Genomic DNA, 22,317 nt, shown 5'->3' on the forward strand with positions numbered 1-22,317 from the left:
TTTGTCTCATATACTTTGTTCTGTGTCATTAACTGTTTTATAAAATATTTTTTATTATAAAAAAGGTCAAGCTTCATTGAGTCAATCATTCTCCTTGCTAGACTGCACTTAATTAATTAATTAATTAATTCCAAGTGATTTTTGGTGCGCAGAGCATTTCTTCCTTCTTTGTACTTCAATTAATTGCTCCGTTGCAAAAATCGTCAACGAGCGAACAACTCGGAATGACCCCCTTTGTGAAGAAAACCTTTTACAGTAGGAACCATTGGTGGTTCTGCAAGTAATCCTACTGAAGCGCTAAGCACAGCAGTGTACTGTAGATTCGCTATCTACCAGAAGCATAGTTCAAAATGTAATCCATCTTAAAAGAACCCCACATCTTATTTATGTTTCCATGGGGTTAAATGGAACAGCTGCATTAAACATATATCTGCCAAGCCCTCATTTTAGCTTGGTTGAGAGCCGCGTCAAAAAAATTAAGTCATAGTCCATCACCCTTGCCTTAATTTTAAATAATTATATTTCGCACAGACATTTTATACTCAAAATACCTTCTCAATAAAGCAATAAAGAGAGGTCTGGATAATCAATCAAAATTAAAGTCCATTGCAGGCAGCACTCCCTTAGACGAGGGCTATTCTTAGGTAACACAAAGGCCCAAACACACAAGCAAAGCATATGTAAGCAAAAAAGTAATAAACCCTTTACCTTATCGATCTTCTGCAGTCTGTCCTTGTTGGAATCAATTTCTGCCCTGAAAGCTTGGTGTTTTAGCCACTTGCTGTGTATGTTGTGAGCTTCTTCATAGGATGTATCCTGAGCAGTTAACATTTTTTCATTGATCCACAACGTTAACTGAAACATAAATTCTGAGTGTTATTTTGGATGATTAAATAGTGGACTATTCATGATGCAGTGAAAAAAGTGGAGAAACAGACTAGTGGAGAAGTTCCCATGGCAACCAATCATCATCTCCCTTACATTTTCTAGAACGTACTTGATAAAGACTACCTTTAAATCTGATTGGTTGCCGTAAGCAACTTCTCCACTGTTCCTTATGTCCACTCTTTTCACTGATTCATGAATAGACCCCTTAGTCATAAATAAAATGTTATCATTATGGCCGACTGCTGTCAGTAGTATCTTACTGAGAAGTGTTTCCTTAGTTCCCTTGTTTGTTTGTGCTGGTTTAATAATCCTGACTTTGTAGTTATGTGACCTTATTAATGGGTCTGTGGCATACTGTTGTTTGTATTTAGCTTGTGACATGGTTTTGGTCCCCAGTATATTTAATCTACAATGTTCCATCTTTCCCAGCCTGTTTGTGGGTAACGTTACCTCATACTTTATCAATAAATGTTTGTGGCTTCTTCTCCTCTTCTTCTTCTCCATTTTGTTGAGGGGTAAACTGCTGCGATCCCTCTATTCCCGCCTGCAGCCGCAGTCCCCATAGATTTCTATTGGGCAGCAATGCTGCCAGATTTACCAATTTACAGAATGAAAGGCATTATGGAGATTGGCCCCTGCAGCTACTGCCTATCGGAAGATGACGGTAGCCCGCTGTAACCTATAGGCTACACATTACGTAATAGGCAGGTGGAGGGTTCCCAGGAATCCCTCCCCAGCCATGGCTGCCGTGCATGTGCAGCCAGCGGGACCACACAAGCTCAGGAGTTGAGGCAGCCCCTGACCCTGAGGGCAGTGTCGGACTGGGACATGAAGGGCCCACTGGGGGGATGCTGTTGTAGGGGCCCATGCTTAATGCTGTGGCCAGGCTCCACTGGGGCATGGCCAGCCACCACAGAGGTTTGGCTAACCATTACAGAGAACATGTTCGGTTCCCCTTGGTAAATATATAATAATCCATATTCTTGTGAAGTATAATGTAACATATGTATTATGTATAATTCAAGTGCACTAGGATAGAGTCTGGAACCTGATCCCTAGAAGAGTGGGGAGGCCCACAGGCAGTGGGGCCTACCGGTGGTTTGCCCTGTTCCCCTGTGTGCCAGTCCAACCCTGTCTGAGGGTGTAGTACAGAGGCGGAACTACCGGCAGTGCAGGCAGTGCACTGCACTGGGGCCCGCCTCTGTCCAGGGGCCCAAGCATGTAATGAGTCAAACTGACTCATTACATGCCGCTGTGCGCTGCAGGCAACCGCTGCCCGCAGCGCACAGCCGCCCTGAGAGGAGAGGAGAGGAGCAGCGGGCCAGCGGCACGGACGGGGGAAGGAGGAGGGAGCCGGAGGAGGGAGCCGCAGCAGCGCTTTGTTACTGGTGGAGGCGCTGCTGCTGCTGCCCCTCTGCTTCCCTATAGGCTGTCTTCCGAGAACAGCCTATAGGGAAGCAGAGGAGCAGCAGCAGCAGCGCCTCCACCAGTAACAAAGCGCTGCTGCGGCTCCCTCCACCACCTCCCTCCTCCTTCTCTACAGCCCGGGAATCGTCAGACGCTGCACCGAGGAGCCTGAGCCGGCGGAGAGGGTAAGTATAATTCTTCTTTCTTTCTTTTTCTCTTTTTCTTTCTTTCTTTTTTTTACTTTCTTTCTTTCTTGGGCCTGCCTGCCGCAATGTATAAAAAGGGGGGAATGCCTGCCGCAATGTATAAAAAGGGGGGAATGCCTGCCGCAATGTATAAAAAGGGGGGAATGCCTGCCGCAATGTATAAAAAGGGGGGAATGCCTGCCGCTATGTGTAAAAAGGGGGGAATGCCTGCCGCTATGTGTAAAAAGGGGGGAATGCCTGCCGCAATGTATAAAAAGGGGGGAATGCCTGCCGCAATGTATACAAAGGGGGGAATGCCTGCCGCAATGTATAAAAAGGGGGGAATGCCTGCCGCTATGTGTAAAAAGGGGGGAATGCCTGCCGCTATGTGTAAAAAGGGGGGAATGCCTGCCGCAATGTGTAAAAAGGGGGGAATGCCTGCCGCTATGTGTAAAAGGGGGGGAATGCCTGCCGCAATGTATAAAAAGGGGGGAATGCCTGCCGCTATGTGTAAAAAGGGGGGAATGCCTGCCGCTATGTGTAAAAAGGGGGGAATGCCTGCCGCAATGTATAAAAAGGGGGGAATGCCTGCCGCAATGTATACAAAGGGGGGAATGCCTGCCGCAATGTATGAAAAGGGGGGAATGCCTGCCGCAATGTATGAAAAGGGGGGAATGCCTGCCGCAATGTATAAAAAGGGGAATGCCTGCCGCAATGTATAAAAAGGGGGGAATGCCTGCCGCAATGTGTAAAAAGGGGGGAATGCCTGCCGCTATGTGTAAAAAGGGGGGAATGCCTGCCGCTATGTGTAAAAAGGGGGGAATGCCTGCCGCAATGTGTACAAAGGGGTAATCTGGCTGCCGCAATGTGTAAAAAGGGGGGACTGCCTGACGTAATGTGTAAAAAGGGGGAATCTGCCTGCCGCAATGTGTAACAAGGGGACGCTGTCTGCCGTTATGTGTAAAAAGCGTACGCTGTCTGCCGCTATGTGTAACAAGGGCACGCGGTCTGCCGTTATGTGTAAAAGGGCACGCTCTCTGCCGTTATGTGTAAAAAGGGCACGCTGTCTGCCGTTATGGGTAAAAAGTGCACGCTGTCTGCTGTAATGTGTAAAAAGAGGAATCTGTCCGCTGTAAGGTGTAAAAGGGTCTCTACCTGGTGTAGTGGTGCTACTGTGCGACGTAATTTGAATAATGGAGACTACTGTGCACCGTTTTATGAAATGGTATTATTTTGTGGCCACACCCCTTCCTCACGAAGCCACGCCACTATGTATTTTTGCGCGCGCCTACGGCGCGCACTGCCCCTGTTTTACATGCAGGGGTGGGGCTCCGATGCCGTTTCTTGCACACAGTGCTAAAATGTCTAGTTACGGCACTGTTGCTAGGTATCCATTTCTCTGGCCCTGAGCAGGTCCCCCTCACCAGATCCTCTCCAGGGGAGAGGGGGTGGACTTGGATGGGATGTGTGTGTGTGGGGATATGTTGGGGGGGGGGGCCCAAAGCATTTTCTCGCACCTGGGCCCACCGCTCGCTTGTTCCGCCACTGGTGTAGTATGATACATGCCGCCAAAAGAACTGCATATTGCAATGCGATTCTGGGCACTACTACCATGCCCAGACCACATTGCAAATGCGATTCTTCATAAACTGCCCCCTAAGGGCGGGATGCATTAAAGCATCATTTGCCATCAAACCTCCTAAGAAACAATTTTTAGAAGTTTGGCCACTTGCTACATATGCACCAAGCCCCAGAATGCTATACCGGCATGATCTGTGCCAGTATAATACATCAGGTAACAGGTGGGAAGGGGGACATGAGTATAGTTATCCTCCCTGCAGGTAAGAGAGCGAGGACGTATACAAAAGTAGACTTGGCCCAAATAATTACTTTTTTAATTTTATTTTAAATGGTGACTTACAAACTGCTGGTGAGAACCCAAACACTAGTGTAGTAAGGGAAGGTAAGGCATTCTATGTTCTTCCCACAGAATCAGTGCACATATTTCCATATATGCCATATAACATAATTACAGAGTACTCTCATGTCACATGACATAAGTAGGAGCTACATAATGCTAAAAGCAATGGCAGCTGGGAACAATCCATTTACCTCATCACAGTTTTCCAAGAAATCCTGAAGAGCAACATGATCTTTCAGCAGAAGGGAGAACTGTTTTGCTTTATCCACATTTACTGCGTACCTGAAAGGACGTGGAAGTTCAAACAATAAAGTAACTTCTACAAATAAAGTAAAGCATCCATGTAAATGGCATCTGAAGTAGAGGGTTTATATATCATATCCATTAAAAACAAGAACAAATCCTCTCATAGGCCCAGATTTATCAATCCTTGGAGAGTGATACATTGCACGGTGATAAAGTACCAGCCAATCCGCTCCTAACTGACTTTTTTCAAACAGCCTGTGACATGGCAGTTAGAAGCTGATTGGCTGGCACTTTACCACCGTGCAATTTATCACCCTCCAAGGCTTGATAAATCTGGGCCTATAGTCTTACGAAGTGTTTCAGTTAAAGTAAGACCAGTAGAAATCTTCTTTCAGCATGGGGGCTGTATTGAGAGCCTGTGAGATATGACACGCTTAGTGCCTGTACACCCTACATACTCATAACAAAAGGACATACAAGGTAGATAAAATAAATTCAGATGTGTTAGTATGGAGGGCCCTGCTGGTGAGATAACTGTGAAATGGAGATTAGGACTATAGTGAGAGCGTAGTATAGGCGGGAGTAAGGTGGAGTTTAATAAATAGATGGGTTTTCAGATAGCGTTTAAACATTTGAAGCCTGAAGGAAATTCTGACCAGATGTGGGTGGGAGTTCCATAAGGTGGGTGTTGACACTAGAAAGAGGACTCACAGATTTAAATTAGGGTGGTCAGCCAATAATCAACGGCCAACTGGACTATTGGCTGGCAAGAACTGCAGTTTGGTGATCAGTGGTCCCACCCGTTAGCATAGTTACACCAATTTGGTCTAAACTGACCATATGGGCATGCCTGATCATCTAGGTGTACTGGCACCTAAAGAACCATTTTATGAGAGTGGACCTCTATGCCCAGTAGATAGATATTCTACATAGGTTCTGCTCACAAAATGGCTGCCTCCACTGGGTACACTTTATCGCACTGTACCTATCATGCAGTGAGGCCGCTTTCTCCAAAGCCCGATCGACAAAAATGTTTTTATCTTCCTCCAATTTTGCTGCATTTTCTATTGTCCCAGTAATCTTTTCTTCATTATTTTTCATGGTAGACAAAAACTCTTCATGTTTCTTTTGTCTGTTCTGAGATGCTTGCAATGTATCGGGTAATTCAGTATAAGCAAGGGTGTATTCCTTAGAAATGAAGAAAAATAAGCAATTACACAGATGTATGTTAAGAAGCGTAAAGCAAATGTAAATACAAAGTGTATCATTCCAACGGTATTGCTCACCTTGAAAAAAGAGCCTGTGTGGCTCTGAAACATCGGCATATATTGAGCTCGTATACAGAATTATAACATATCTCAACTGAGTCTTGGAGTGCCTCCTATTGCAGATTATCCGGATTTCCTGCTGAAGGCATCCAAGCCATTTGTGGTGATTTACATGAGTGCCGGTCCAATCTATCTATCTATCTATCTATCTATCTATCTATCTATCTATCTATCTATCTATCTATCTATCTATCTATCACTGGCGTATTTATAATGGATCCAGTGTCTGCAGTGCACACGGATGCCCGGAGTCCAGGGAGGCCCACACCACATACCCTGCTGCCATTATTATTAATACTTACCCTCCGGAGTCCCGCGGCGCAGCAGCGCTGCTGCAGAAATCACTGGGAAAATGGTGCGGCACCATTTTACCAATGTTCTGCACATGCACAGTAGGAAAACCACTGGAAAAATGTCCGCAGTGCCATTTTCCCAGAGATCTGCACATCACTCTAGACTCTGGGACAACCCTAGGGTTCTCCAGGAAGCCTAGTGCCCAGAGCTAATACGCTGCCGGCTAGAGAGGAAAGGGCCGAGACGGATCCTGCATATGGGCCTCCTCCTCTCTAGAAATGCCCCTGATATATATACACTACAGTATATATATATATATATATATATATATATATATATATATATACACACAGGTTGAGTATCCCTTATCCAAAATGCTTGGGACCAGAGGTATTTTGGATATGGGATTTTTCCGTAGTTTGGAAAAATTGCATACCATAATGAGATATCATGGTGATGGGACCTAAGTCTAAGCACAGAATGCATTTATGTTTCATATACACTTTGGCCCTCATTCCGAGTTGTTTGCTCGCAAGGCGATTTTAGCAGTATTGCACACGCTAAGCCGCCGCCTACTGGGAGTGAATCTTAGCTTCTTAAAATTGCGAACGAAAGATTCGCAATATTGCGATTACACATCTCGTAGCAGTTTCAGAGTAGCTTCAGACTTACTCGGCATCTACGATCAGTTCAGTGCTTATCGTTCCTGGTTTGACGTCACAAACACACCCAGCGTTCGCCCAGACACTACTCCGTTTCTCCAGCCACTCCCGCGTTTTTTCCGGAAACGGTAGCGTTTTTTTCCCACACGCCCATAAAACGGCCTGTTTCCGCCCAGTAACACCCATTTCCTGTCAATCACACTACGATCGCCTGAGCGAAGAAAAAGCCGTGAGTAAAAATCCAAACTTCATAGCAAATTTACTTGGCGCAGTCGCAGTGCGGACATTGCGCATGCGCACTAAGCGGAAAAACGCTGCGATGCGAAGAAATTTTCCGAGCGAACGACTCGGAATGACCTCCTTTATACACACAGCCTGAAGGTAATTTTAGCCAATATTTTTTATAACTTTGTGCATTAAACAAAGTGTGTGTACATTCACACAATTCATTTATGTTTCATATGCACCTTTTACACACAGCCTGAAGGTCTTATAATACAATATTTTTAATAACTTTGTGTATTAAACAAAGTTTGTGCACATTGAGCCATCAGAAAACAAAGGTTTCACTATCTCACTCTCACTCAAAAAAGTCCGTATTTCGGAATATTCCGTATTTCGGAATATTTGGATAAGGGATACTCAACCTGTATATAACACATACAGTATACTATGTATAGAGAGAGAGAGAGAGAGAGAGAGAGAGATGTGTGGTTCGGTTCTCCATTTTGTCTACATGGAAATGACTTATTATTCGGGATGTTCTTTCCTAACACTGTTGCAGAAGTTCCCACAAATGTGATGGACTGGTAGGTCTACTTTCAGTCTTTCACCCTTCTGTACAGTTCATCTTAAACCAGTTTAATGGGGCTTAAGTCTATGGAGGGTATTCTATTACTGGTGGTAATTTGTAACTTATGGCTCCTGTAACTTATCCCATATCCCATGTGTTATCTCCAAAAACAGGACCCTTTTCACCCAAAATAATCTGGCAGTAATTGGATAGCCTGATAATGACCATATATTTCATCTGAAAAGCATCGAGGCTACTAGGATACCTCCTGAAGACTTGAAGCCTACCGTCTTCTTCTTTTCCTCCAAGGTAGTTCTGACATAGCTTGAAGGTACGGTATGTTTTGGGTCATTGTGGTTCTGTAGGATGAACCCCTGACCAACTAGGCATAGGGCAGAGGGTATTGTATGATGCTGCAAAATGCTGTGGTAGCCCTATGATTCAGGGTGCCAGTCACTCTGTGTAACACAAGAGCCCCAAGGCCACATAGTGTGTTTTGCTAGGAACAACTTTGCCCTTTTAAATTTAGGGCAATGGCTCCCAAACATTTCTGAGTCACTGAGCCCTAGAGCATTAGAATTTTTTTTCACGGCGCCTTAGGCCAAAACGTTCTTATTGAGAAATTCAGGAAAAAAAAAATTAAATTAAGTAAACTGTGTTTATATGTCATCCTTCGGGTCAGTTATGTGGTGAGGGACAGGGTTCACCTCTATTTGTCCACATATTTTATGATTGGAAGCCACAAGCACTGGTGTTGTCTATTATATTGACTGTAAATAATTTTGGGCCACCAGCCCTGGGGCATCCCTGGGTTCCTAGGCACACAGTTTGAAAACCACTGGTTTGGTTTAGGGCTTAAACGTTACCGGAATCAGCGGCTTTTTCTAGTCATCTTTTAGTAAATAAACCCCAGAAAAATCACGCTTTCCTGCTTGAACCAAAGATTTAAGATTTGGATTCATTGGTCCATAAAACCGTTGTTTTATAACTCCAAAATATACATTATTTTTCAGTTTTGCCATCATTCTTTTTTAACCTTTAGCAGATCACCTTATGTACAGTGATGTAAATTAATGTATCCTAATGTAAGCAAACCTATTCAATCTTGTATGTAATATGCACAGTATTCTGCAACTTTTGCACTACTAGAACTTGTTCCAGTTCCAGTGATACACATCAAGTAAAATCCACTGTGTAGCAATAGGACACTTTTACAGTGTAAAATGCAGAGAAAGGTACTGTAGCTACAGGAAAATAAGACACATGGAGGGGATTCAATTAGCATGCACCTCTGTGGGGTTCAAACAACAATGAACTAGGTTTTCCTTCCTGGGGGTTATCCATTTTTGTGATAAAAAAATCACAATAAATTCCTGTTTTACTGTGATTTTTTATTTCGGGGTATTTCAATTACCCCCTTATTTTTTTCACACAAAAACACACAGGGTCTGGGATAAGTTTCTGGATCTATGTTGTTTTGCGATCACAGCTGTAGAAATACGGCACTTATTTCACCGGGCAGGTGAAATAAAATCCCCAATAGTGCCAGCTATCGAATTACCTCCCCGGATCAATTAGCAGTGGTAATTTTCAGCGGCTAATTGAATTCCCTCCATAGGGATATATTCAATTAAAGTCGGATCCTTTCCAACAAGCATTCACGGACAGGATCCGACAAAGCCCTATTCAATGAGCGGCCAAATCCAACAGGATTTGGCCGTTCACGACAATATGCCTCCCAGATGTGCCCGTCTGTCACTCACAGCTGCAGCCGCCAGAGCCCGGGCAGTACAGGTGCAGCTCGTACCTGGCAGAGCTGCGGTGTGGCGGGTGCTCTTTCTGCTCCGTGCCAGTCTGTGCGCGGTGCCCCCGGCTCCCTGTGCTACTGTCCGCAGAGGCGAGCTGTGTGAGTGCCGGACAGCGAGACCTGGTTTCCCCCCGGCGTGCTGCGCTGGCTGCTGGCACTGTGCGCTGAGGTCCTGTCCGGGTGCAAACTCGTGCTAGTGCCAACACCAGGAAACCTGTAAGCTTTATGGTCTTTGCCTCCCATTCCGCAGCAGCACCCGTCCAGCCTCTCTACACAGCAGCAGCGACAGGTTTGGCCCGGTTCCGACAATGGCAATCCAACTTCTTTTAAAGTCAGATTGACATTGTCGGAAACGGGGCTAAAATCTGTAGCGCTTCCGACAATACACGCAGCCGCCGATCCACGTGCATTCCGACAGCTTTCCAACAAGTCAGGAATTCCCAACTTGTCGGAAAAAATGGCCCCCTATTGAATAGGTCGGAACCCCTTCCGACCTAACCCTGTCGGAAGCTGCCGTCTTTCCGACAATTATTGAATACACCCCATAGTGTTATTGTGTGAGATTCCCAATCTAACGGACCAACGCTGCTAGATGAATCACTCTCATAAAAATGCATTAAATTGAGAGAAAGTCTAAAATCAGTGGATGTAAATTGAGGGTTTGTGAAAATTTCTGTAATTAGTATAATTACAAATGTGCTTGACATTGTTAATCTGGCTCTTTCACAAGCAATTCCCCTGTGGATCGCCAGCTGCAGTGAAGACCCAGTTCTCACTTACACCTTGGAGTCCAGAAAACTGTTGTTACAAAACAGAATGCAGCCTAATCTTATCTAATCAAGCCATTAGAGATCAATTAATAATTCACTTTAGGGAGCTTAGGCAGAATTGGGTTTAAATTCTGAAGGGGGGGGGTTAGGTTTAGGCTGCGGGGGGTGGGGGGGTGTAGGGTTAGGCTGCATCTTGGGGGGTTAGGCTGCGGGGAGGGGGGGGTCGTGTTAGGGTTAGGCACCCCCCTCCGAGGGCTAGGGTTAGGCTACAGGGTGGGAGGGTTAGGTTTAGGCTGCAGGAAGGAGGGGATAGGTTTAGGCACCTCCGGGGGGTTAGGGTAGGCAGTGGGCAGGGAGGGTTAGGGTTTGGGGGGTGGGGAGATGGTAGAACACCCTTATCTCACCCCTGTCAGCCTTTCTATGTTCGCTATCCTGGCGTTGGTATTTCGAGCACCAGGATACCACACGGCGGGATATCATACTGATCCCACACACAGTATGCTGCAAATTTTAAAAGTGCAGAGAGTTTTATAGTTGGCATGGGTCCAGTCCTAGCTTAAGTCAAAATTTAAGTGGAAAATAAAGAAGCCCAGTATTTGTACGCTACATGGAAATGAAGACTTGTGCCCAAATTTATGCAATAGCCTGCGAGTTGCAATCAGCAGCGAGATCGTCATGATTAGCCACTAGATTTAAAGTGGCATCTTTTTTTTTAAAAGGCCAAACCAATCTGCCAAAATCTTGCAGCTGCCCATGACTCAAAGACTATTACACTTGGGCCTTGGGGGTATTTTTTTCTGCATCATTTAAAAGGTAAAAGGTTCATTTAGAAATTTTTTAGATCAAGGACATCATGGAGGTGTTTGGCCAGCTTTGGTTAAATTACCTGATTGTTCAAAATGGCTTCAGACTGCTTTGCATTATTCAGGAACTTCTGGAATTCCAAGCACTGCTTAAGAAAAATCTCTCGGTTGTCCCACATCCGGTGAAGGTCACTCCACCCAACCTCTATGTCTTTTACTCTTTGGTCTAGTTGCTGGTATTGAGGGTCATCTTGTCCTTTTGTTGCATTGTTGCCTGTGTCAACAACATCATAGAAATCAGATTCATGTTGTTCCATGTCCTTTTTAAGGGCAAGGTGGTTATTGTATAGCTGCTCTGCTTCTTTGAGTGAGGTGGGTGAATCTTCTGAAGCTGTTGCCTGCTGAGCTCTGTAGAGCCAAGTCTCAAAATCTAACAAGTCAACTAAGAGTTTCTGCAGTTTGCTGCTTTCCCCCAGCGAGTCCTCTTGACTTTGTAGTGCATTCTGCAGATCTTGCCAGACGTTGTTGAGCTCAATCAATCTGTCAAAAATTTCTTGGGCATGCTCGGGATTTTCGTTTGCCAGTTTCTGGGCTTCTTCTTGGAGGTTTATGAGTTTAGCTTCAATAGTTGTAAGATCTCGCTCAATACCATACAGTTTCCTCTGGATTGATATGACAGAAGCCAGATCGTCTCCAAGATTCTGAATAGAATCAACCACATTGATCTTCTCCAATATCCTGTTCTTGGTCTCTTCGCACTCCAGACCATAATTGTAAAGACCCAGGGCGGAATCAACAGCTTTTCTTTTATGTGCTACCATTGCTTGAAACTCACCCCACCTGCATAAATAAAAAATATAAAAAAAACTGAATCGATGTTTCTAATTAAATATGACATTGTTTCATAAGGTCCAAATGGTGGACAACCTAAAATCCTAGTTGGGTCTTCATTATCATAGATTTAGTTCCTCTTTAATGTTGTTCTATGAGTTGAAGTAGACAACTGGCATTAGATATTACAAAGAGCGTAAATCCAACTTCACCTGGTGTTCATGTGATCCTGGCCCTGCTTCACTTGTTTTCTGTTGGGATGTCCACTTTCAAAGAGAGCATCAGATGCACTATTCACGTTCTGGATTTGGGAACCCAAGGCATTAATTTCTTGACCCAGAGTATTGAATCTAGAAGGACATAAATCCATTGTTTACAATAGTAAAGGTTCTGGTCATATTCAGTAATTAAATCAGTGATTTACTCAACTGCATGTAAAAATGGATATCATTATATGAGTTCTAGGGAGGTATATATTATTTAAGAGGTGAATTATGAGCAATCGGAAAGGCATGGGAATGCCCCTAATGGCAACACATCACAATCACAACATTACTTAATCTTACCCCACACCCCCATAACGGTGTGTAGAAAAAAATGACCAATGTTGGGCTACTGTAAGTATTGGCATTGTGCAAAACATTATGGGGGTCATTCCGAGTTGATCGCACGTAGCAACTTTTTGCTGTTCGTGCGATCAACCTGACGCCGCCTATGGGGGAGTGTATTTTAGCAAAGCAGGGCTGTGATCGCTTGTGCAGCCCTGCTATGCTAAAAAAGTTTCCTGCAAAACAAGACCAGGGTCAGACCTACTTACCTTGTGCGACGGATCCAGCGACGAAGGTCCCAGCTGTGACGTCAGACATCCGCCCACCAAACGCCTGGATCCGCCAGCGTTGGACTCACCGCGCCTGGAAAACGGTGAGTATCCACCCCGGAACGCCTCCCGCCTGTCCGTCTTCTTGCGATCGCCGCTGCGATCACTGTTCTTGCTGGCGGCGTCGCGGCCCAGCGACGATCATCGCCAGGCAATGACGCGCATGCGCAATGCGTGCGCCGTGCATGCACATTTCCGACCCGTTCGCACCGCAGTGAAGAACTGCTGCGTGCGACCGGGTCGGAATGACCCCCTATGTCCCAACACTGCATTTAACTGAGAATGCTCCCTAGTATCTACCACTGCAAAGACCTGTCTCAGTGTTTTGACTATGGCTACAGGGTTTTGTAAGTGGGGAGAATGAGAACTCTGGCATAGGTGACAGATGAGTGGTTTGTTACAGTCATGTACAAGAAATACTAATGCCTTGCCATTGTTGCACTTATGTACCATCTTTAGCCAACATTCAACTCTATAATAGCTGTGAAATACAGCAGCGCAACATTATAGGCCTATGGCAAAACTGTACAAATTTGTGATGTTCATGTTGTGGAGAAATTTATTGCTACTGAACCTGCGCGAAAATCCCTAAAGACTCCTACGGCAAATGCCTTACACAGAGTGTATGGGCAAAGGGGATGTGTTCAGGCGCCTGGAGGCAAAATAGAAGGTGGTGCCCCCCAGTGGCTCCAGCTTGCACATGAGCTGATGTCCCAGCGACTTACCAATGGTACATCTGGGAGAATATAGATTCATTATCGCAGCTAATTGTGGCGATAAGGAATCTTCATTTTTGGGTGCTGGCTGTAAATTATAATAAATAGAGCCCTGGGAGGGTTATCAAAGCTCAGAGAGAGATAACATTTTGAGAGACAAAGTACTAGCCAATCAGCTTCTGCCTTACATGTTACAGGATGCTTTTGAAAAATGACAGTTAGGAGTGGATTGATTGGTTGGTACGTTATCTCTCACAATTTTCTCTCTCTCTTTGATACCTCCCCTCCTAATAGTTTTATTATAATAATGAGTGCATTTCCATAAAACAACTTCTGCTTTACTTGCTTTCGTCATATAAGACACAACAGCAGAGCTGTAGTTCACTATGGGGGTCATTCAGACCCGATTGCACGCTGCCTTTTTCTGCAGCCGTGCGACTGGGTCTGAACAGCGCATGCGTGCGGGCCGCAATGCGCAGGCGCGTCGCTGGCTGGCGTTGGCGGTCGCCGGACAGCGATGGATTCTACGAAAAAAGCGATCTCAGCGGCAATCGCAAGAAGATGGACAGGAAGAAGGCGTTCTTGGGCGGCAACTCACTGTTTTCAGGGAGTGTCCAGGAAAACGCAGGCGTGCCCGGCCGTTTCCAGGGAGGATTCCTGACGTCAGCTCCGGCCAGGATCATTGCAGTTGGTGAGTAAGTCCTGAGCTGTGCAGAGACTGCACAAACTTTAGTTTGTGCAGCTCTCTGCACAAGCGTTCGTACCACTGCACAGCGATTACCCCTCCCCTGTAGCCGGCGACTACCTGATAGCTGCAGTGCAAAAAATAGCCTGCTAGCAATCAGGTCTGAATCACCCCTTATGTGCAGTACACACTTTGATCTGTTATTACACATTCCAAGACTCTTCAGGTGAAGGGGGCTGCAAAGGGGTTTGTGAGCTCGGACAGCAGTCAGCAGTGACTGTAGCAAATCACTATGAAATGAGAGCAGAGATATCTGTCCTAGTTTAGTAGCCCTCTCAGTCTTTCTTTTTTGGTACCCCTCTGACATCTGGAGCCCGGCAGCCAGTGCCTCCACAATCTCTGAGAGTTACACCACTGGTTGTGATTGAGATGAAGAAATGTCTTGGAAAAGTGCTGGGCGTTCCTGGGCGGGGACTGGGAGGTGGTTTAGCACACACATGGAGCTGTACTGTCTTATGGGCGTGTTTTGGGAGTATCTCGAGCATATCAGTAAAAGTGGTTGCATACACAGATGCTCAACTGCACCTGCCATAGAGCTAATGCACGTTTTGACAGTGCTAAAGATGCACCAATCAGTATTTCAGCACCTATGGACGCTGACAGTGGGCATCCCCATATTTGAACACATGGATGTACAGGAAGGGAAGAGCGTTGCAGTAACATTTGCATAAAGCAGCAGGTGAGCCACCGCCAATAGACACAGCTGCGGCTGCATCTCTGTCCATCTCTGAATCCGGTCCTATGCCAGTGTGGAACACCCCCTTTAAGGGACAGGTTTAAAAAATTACTCAACTACAAGTTTAATACATAACAAGACATTTGATATTTCCAGTCAGTTATGATGCTTTGGATGGATGTGATACGGTATTCCGGTGGTCTGGATTCCGAATGTCGGGATGCCAGCGGTCACATGACCAACATGGTGATGGTGGCTACTGCTAAGCCCCCCTCTAGTGTCTAACCCTATAGCCCTCCCCCCCGGTTCCTAACCCTAAGAGTGGGCCACTACTTACCCTCAGTATGTCAGCGTTCGGTGTTCCGGCACGGGGATTCTGAGTAGTGTCGGGATTCCAACGTCGGTCACATGACCGCTGGCATCCCCAGTGCCAGGATGCTGACAGCATCCTCTTAGGATTGTGCAACCAATACATATTTAGCTCTGATAATGTCTGAAAGCATTACCTATGCTGAACAACTCCCATGTCCTCCAAGGATTCTGGAATCACCAACTTTGCAAGCCACTTCTCCTTCTCATCCATCCACATCTCGCAAGCATCTATTTCCCCAAGAACTCTGTAATATGCCAGATTATCCTGAAGTTTCTGAGACCGCAAATCTGCTAGAGCTGCCAGATTAGAGTAGAGGGCTTTCAGTCTTTGAAGATGGCCGTCTATCTCAGGGGATGTTTTGTATTCCTCTGGAAAAGTTTGAACCTGGTAGTTCAGGCCTTCCAAGGCTTTCCTGTTTAACATGATATCATCTAGGAGATCTTTATGTTTCTTTATCAGCACATTGGTGGAATATTCATCATGACCAATGTCATCCGTTTGCATGATAGTGTACGTTTCTTGCATTCTAGTGACCAAATCTTCAGCATCAACCTGAAACTGGAAGAAGTTTTCAGTATCACGCAAAACTTTCAAACGGAAGACAGCCAGATCTTTCAGCTGTGACCATTCTCGTTGGACAGTCTCAATTTGTTCCTGGATCTTAGGTGCCGCATAGTGCTTGTTGGCAATCATCAATTCTCCATCTTTGACAGTTTGCTGTAAATTAGATTCAAAGCCTTTGATTTCATCTTCAAAAGCCTTTTGCTTTCTTTGAAGGATGGAGATGGTGGTAAGATCTTTTCCAAAGTCCATAGCAGTATAAATCTGTTCTTTCTCCTTTATCCATCTTTGTATCTCATCCATGTCTCTAAAGAAAGCCCACATACACCTGCACTGTTGCAGCCGGGCCTTACGTTGAGCTGCCAGGGCTACAAGATCTTGGTAACAGAGTTCCAGGTGGTGAACTCGATCTTTAATCAGTTGTGGATCACAAGGCTTGTACCCTAGAAAATGCAATGACATTAAGTTAATATTATTGGCAGAGCCTATAGTTGTTGATATAGGTGACAGCAGTGCGTGATGGAGGTCAGTCCACACGTTGAACAAGGTCTTGGTTTAGTAATCAGGTAGAACAACAGGTTGCTAGACAGCACAGGGTTAATGCAGCACAACTCAGATACATGCAGTACGATACGGATCCATTCAATCAAGAAAAGAAAAGAAACAAAGACTCTTTGGTGGGGGCACTCTTATGCATAAGTAAAACTTAACTTTTATTATAAGGTCTCATTAATATCCTTCTCAATGTAATTGTGCACATAATAAAATCTTATTAAATACTGAACAAGTAATCAATTACGGTATAGATATACATTGCTCAATTCAGTAAACAGTGTGTACTGATTACTGGCAGTTTAGTAATTAAGAGACATCTCAGTAATCTTGTCTAATAAAAATGTTTTTTATTTTTTCCCCAAAAGAGTTTCTTTAGAAATTCTTTTGAATACATCCCGCACTAATGCCTTTTTCCTTCCTCTGTAAGCTGAAAAAGAGAAATCCAAACATGTGCTCTATACAATTTAACCACTGTTCAATGAGAAAGAGAAGGCCATATAAAAAAAGCAGGTGTATCACTTGACACAGTGTATAAGGGGCTCTACTATGGCATAATGTGTATAAGGGGCTCTATTGTGGCATAATGTGTATAAGGGGCTCTACTGTGTGCCATAACATGTATAAGGGGCTCTACTGTGTTGCGTAATGTGTATAAGGGGTACTACTGTGTGTCATGAATATTACTAAGAGTCTGAACATTACATGTATTGGCAGAAACAGGATCACCATGCGCCTGATAAATGACCTGTGATATCTCAAACTGTAGAAAGTTTACCAGCTGTTAGCCTATTTGCTCAGAATGATCACCTGATTATACTGACATAGGTAGAGATGTATCAAGCCTTGTAAAGAGTGGAGAAGTGGACAAGTGTAAAAGTTTCCCATACTAACCAATCTAACCAAGCGCTGGGATCCTGACCGCCAGCTTGCCGACAGTGGGGCAAGCGCAAATGAGCCCCTTGCGGGCTCGCTGAGCTTGCCATGCTGCGGGCACGGTGGCGGGTGTATCTATTCTCCCTCCAGGGGGGTCATGGACCCTCAAGAGGGAGAAAAGGTGTCGGAATGCCGGTTGTTGGGATTCCGGTACCGGTATACTGTGCGCCGGGATCCCAACAACGGGTATACTGAATACCACCCAACCAATCAGCTTCTAGCTATTATTTTCTAGGCTTGAGTCATCAAGAGTCATCAGAGTTACTTCAGCCATTTTTTAATGGAGAGAGAAGGACTGAGTTTTGAAACAGGCTCACTGTTACCCTAGGAGAACTCTGCACCTGTTTAAAAACTCATCCTTCTCTCTCCGTTAAAAAAAAAATTGAGCATTCAGGTTGCACCTCCCCACAGATTCTTATTCCTAAAATAGAGAAATCACTTGTGCTGTCTTCAGACAATTCAGATCTGATCGCTGCAATGCATTTTCGCACAGCAAGCGATCAGGTCATAATTGCGCTTGCGTATGCACCACAATGCGCACACGCATCGGACAACAACAACGGGCATGGTGATGGTGCAAAAAGTTCCACCACACGGGCGTTCACAAGGTATTTGACAGGAGGAGGCCGTTTGTGGGTGGTAACTGAGCGTTTACAGGGAGTGTCCAGAAAAACACAGGCGTGCCCAAGCGTTTTCAGGGAGGGTGTGTGACGTCAGCTCCGGACCCGATCAGCCTGTTCTCATCGCACTGTAGGAGTAAGTCCTGGGCTGCGCACAGACTGCACAAAGTGGATTTTTGCAGCTCTGCGTACACATAGGATCGCACACTTGCACGGCGAATTTGCACCCCCCCTGGAGGCGGCGACTATCTGATCGCAGGACAGCAAAATTATCAGCCCAGCAATCAGATCTGAATTTTCATCCTAATTCAGACCTGATCACAGCAGCAAATTTGTTCTCTAATGAGCAAAACCATGTGCACTGCGGGGGAGGGCAGATGTAACATGTGCAGAGAGAGTTAGATTTGGGTGGGGTGTGTTCAAACTTAAATCTAAATTGCAGTGTAAAAATAAAGCAGACAGTATTTACCCTGCACAGAAACAAAATAACCCACCCAACTCTAACTCTCTCTGCACGTGTTACATCTGCCACACCTGCAGTGCACATGGTTTTGCCCATTAGAGAACAAATTTGCTGCTGCGATCAGGTCTGAATTAGGCCCAATGGCCATTACATGTCCAAAAGGGATGCAATCAATTTGCTGGCTGTCGGTATCCCGGCGGTCAGGATACAGACGTCGAAATCCCGACAGCCAACAATGCCGACAGCCGGAATCCCGGCGCACAGGGGCTATTCCCACTCGTGGGTGTCCACGACACCCATAGAGTGGGAATAGATCCTGTGGCGAGCGCAGTGATCCACCAAGCCCGCAGTGTGGTGAGTGGAGCGAGCCCGCAAGGGGACTCTTAGTGCTTGTCCCGCTGCCGGCATTCTGGCGGCCGGTAAATTGTATGTAACCCATCCAAAATAAATGCCCAAAAATAAATAATTTGTAATAGTGAGCAGTATATTTTCTGTGCAAAGTTTCTGAGGTTCTTAGGAAATAGATTTCTGCCATTAAGTTTTATCACCCTACAAACGTTGTGAAATAAATATATGAAAGCTTGATTTCCACCCACCTTCTGCAGTGACGAACTTCTGCATCGCTTTATTATATGACTTGACCTTCTCATCCTGAGCCTTTATGTCAGCTTCGGCCAAGGTGTGTTTCTGAAGTAAATATTCCACTTCGTTGAGGTGTTTCCCAAAACCCATTGACATAAGGCCATTCTGCGAGATGGAATAGGTTAATCAAAATATTGCCAAGGTCTCAGCGTTACTTGGTGGTTTATTTGTAGGTAAAAGCATGAGATCATCAGAGGGGACTTTTCTGTTACACTAATCCTGCGTTTGATAAATAGTACATTGGTGGTCATTCCGAGTTGTTCGCTCGTTGCCGATTTTCGCTATGCTGCGATTTGTTGCTAAATGCGCATGCGCATGGTACGCAGAGCGCATGCGCTAAGTTATTTAACACAAAACTTAGTAGTTTTGCTGGTGTTCGTGCAACGCTTTTCAGTCGCACTGCTGATCGGTGAATGGTTGACAGGAAAGGGGCGTTTCTGGGTGGTAACTGAGCGTTTTCCGGGAGTGTGCTAAAAAACGCAGGTGTGTCAGGGGAAAACGCGGGAGTGTCTGGAGAAACGGGGGAGTGGCTGGCCGAACGCAGGGCGTGTTTGTGACATCAAACCAGGAACTAAACGGACTGAGGTGATCGCAGTCTAGGAGTAGGTCTGGAGCTACTCAGAAACTGCAAAGAATTATTTAGTAGCAATTCTGCTAATCTTTCGTTCGCTATTCTGCTAAGCTAAGATACACTCCCAGAGGGCGGCGGCCTAGCGTGTGCAGTGCTGCTAAAAGCAGCTAGCGAGCGAAAAACTCGGAATGAGGGCCAATATGTCTTACCTTCACTTCATCCATCCAAGTAACAGTATGCAGCATGTCCTGGAACAAGGTTTGAAGCTCAAGGTTCATATTGAGCCTTTGGCGCCGATCATGTAGCCGTTCCAGGAGGTGCTGCCACAGGCGTAAGATGTTGTCCTTTCTGGCATTAATCCTGTCTATGTCATGGTATCTCTCATTTTCCAGTTCTTTTGCCACATTGACTAATGCTTGAATGCGCCCTTCATACGCAAAGATATCTGTCTTAATGGCTTCATGCTTCTTCTCTGCCGCATCCACCGAAGGCAAATCACAGCCAAAATTATCCTGCGGTAAATAACATTTGTTTCATTTCCCAAGTAAAAGGATTGGAATAAAATCCATTTATAGCATCTTACTAGTAACTTTTGTAGCATCCGGGGCTAAGATGCATCATCACCCGGACAGTGATAAAATGGATAAAGAAAAAGTACCAGCCAATCAGCTCCTAACTGCCATGTCACATGGTGTGTTTGAAAAATGGCAGTTAGGAGCTGATTGGCTGGTGTTTTTTCACTCTCCATTTTATCACTTTCCAAGCAATGATGCATCTGGCCTAGAGTCTAATAACTTCAGATAAAAATTAGTAACATCCTTCTGGAGATATAGGACCTCATTCAAAGTTGGATGCAGAGCCTGATTAAGGAGGGTACCCCGGGCCCCCCCTGTCTTAAGGGGCCCCCCGGCTGGAACACTGCACTGCTCTTCATGCGGCTTCCTCCCCCCTCCTCTTGGGCAGCAAGCAATCTCCAGCCTTCGCTGCTACTCGACCCTGACTGTGTTGCCTGAGGGGGGGAGCCGCATGCACAGCCGCACTCCTCCCCCCGACAGTGTGGATCCCACCTGCCCCGGCAGCCTGGTGTCTTCTCTTCTCCCCCTGCTGCAGCGCGGCTCCCATTGCCCGTGACCGGGAGAGGTGAGCAGCGCGTGCAGCGGGAGGGGAGGGGGGGTGCTGGTGGTCGGCGGGGGGGGCCATACTGTCTTAGGTGGCCTGGGCCCCCCGAGGGCTTAATCCGGCCCTGGTTGGATGTAAATGCAAATTAAGACTACCCCCACCCCCAATGTGCTGTTTCTTTAGTACATATGCACATCTTTTCACAATATGTATCCTGTACTCGGGTTACACTTATGGCTCTTTGCATGTCGGGGGCGGGATGGAGGTTGAAGGGAACATATAGGGGGTAATTCAGATCTGATCGTAGCAGCAAATTTGTTAGCAGTTGGGCAAAACCATGTGCACTGCAGGGGGGGGGGGCAGATATAACATGTGCAGAGAGAGTTAGATTTGGGTGTGGTGAGTTCAAACTGAAATCTAAATTGCAGTGTAAAAATAATGCAGCCAGTATTTACCCTGCACAGAAACAAAATAACCCACCCTAATCTAACTCTCTCTGCACATGTTACATATGCCACACCTGCAGCGCAGATGGTGTTGCCCAACTGCTAACAAATTTGCTGCTACGATCAGGTCTGAATTACCCCCATAGATACTTCCAAATTACGGTAAGTGCGCGTTGATATGAAATGCACCCCAAGATGGCAACCTAACAGGCTCAAATACACCTGTCAGGAAGGAGGTAGCTTGCTGGTTCTATACCCCTAGTGTAAGCTGTGAGATGATGATGATGATGATGATGATGATGATGATGATGATGACAGCTGCTGGTCACGTCTGATTCACCGAACGTATCTAAGATTCACCCAATTATGCAAATATAGTATAAATACTGTGGCTGTGAACTAATATATGATTACAGGGCACCGAACACTCATTTATTTAAAATAAAGCATGTTTCCTATTCAGTTTGGGAAGACGAGGGCTGCTAATTGCTAGTGTGGAAAATGCAGGGGGGGGGGGGTTTCTGGTTGCCCAGAACCCCCACTCGATTGATGCTCCATGTATCTCTACTGGGCTGTAACATTCATAACTTTATCGCTATACATACAGTATATTTGGTAGGAATTCTATCACATCATGTGACACTATAAACTGCTCTGTGAAATAAATATTCGTTTTTAGTCTATATAAATAAGGATGATTACGATCCCTAATATTAAAAGCCCTCTTCTTATCCAAGAACGGGTAAGCTTATTACCTGTGAAATGAGGTGCTGGTTTTCAGCCACCCACTCCTCTCTCATCCTGGCTTTGTGATCGAAACGTTTTGCCAACTGTTCCAGCTTCTCCTGCCGAATCAGCTCATTCCTCAAAGCTGTCTCATGTTCATGCTCTGCCTTTTCCAGATAGCCCCATGCCTGTTTATCAGAGTGCAAAAACAAGACGTTAGTTGTGTCATTTGGGATCTTATCACTTCAATAGGTAGCAAACTCTGACACCACGGGATCTATTTATCACAATTGTGGCCATAAAACAGACTTTGGCCCTTTATTCAGCATCAGTAGCAGAATCTGCTTCTGATGTCGGTC

General features: G+C 45.5%; 1 protein-coding gene across 1 annotated transcript in view; it reads right to left on the reverse strand.

Annotated features, from left to right (window-relative positions):
* SPTB (spectrin beta, erythrocytic) overlaps nucleotides 1–22,317 on the reverse strand; it is a 141,871-nt gene that overhangs the window by 58,478 nt on the left and 61,076 nt on the right. The window contains exons 11-19 of the mRNA XM_063947201.1: nucleotides 21,988–22,146; nucleotides 19,877–20,179; nucleotides 19,051–19,201; nucleotides 15,456–16,326; nucleotides 12,148–12,285; nucleotides 11,188–11,944; nucleotides 5,633–5,835; nucleotides 4,593–4,683; nucleotides 709–855 (exon numbers count right to left, since the gene is read on the reverse strand). Of these exons, the coding sequence (XP_063803271.1) occupies nucleotides 709–855; nucleotides 4,593–4,683; nucleotides 5,633–5,835; nucleotides 11,188–11,944; nucleotides 12,148–12,285; nucleotides 15,456–16,326; nucleotides 19,051–19,201; nucleotides 19,877–20,179; nucleotides 21,988–22,146 (2,820 nt within the window). The remainder of the gene's footprint in view (nucleotides 1–708; nucleotides 856–4,592; nucleotides 4,684–5,632; nucleotides 5,836–11,187; nucleotides 11,945–12,147; nucleotides 12,286–15,455; nucleotides 16,327–19,050; nucleotides 19,202–19,876; nucleotides 20,180–21,987; nucleotides 22,147–22,317) is intronic.

This window comes from Pseudophryne corroboree, chromosome 12 (genome assembly GCF_028390025.1).
Source record: "Pseudophryne corroboree isolate aPseCor3 chromosome 12, aPseCor3.hap2, whole genome shotgun sequence".
Lineage (NCBI taxonomy): Eukaryota > Metazoa > Chordata > Amphibia > Anura > Myobatrachidae > Pseudophryne > Pseudophryne corroboree.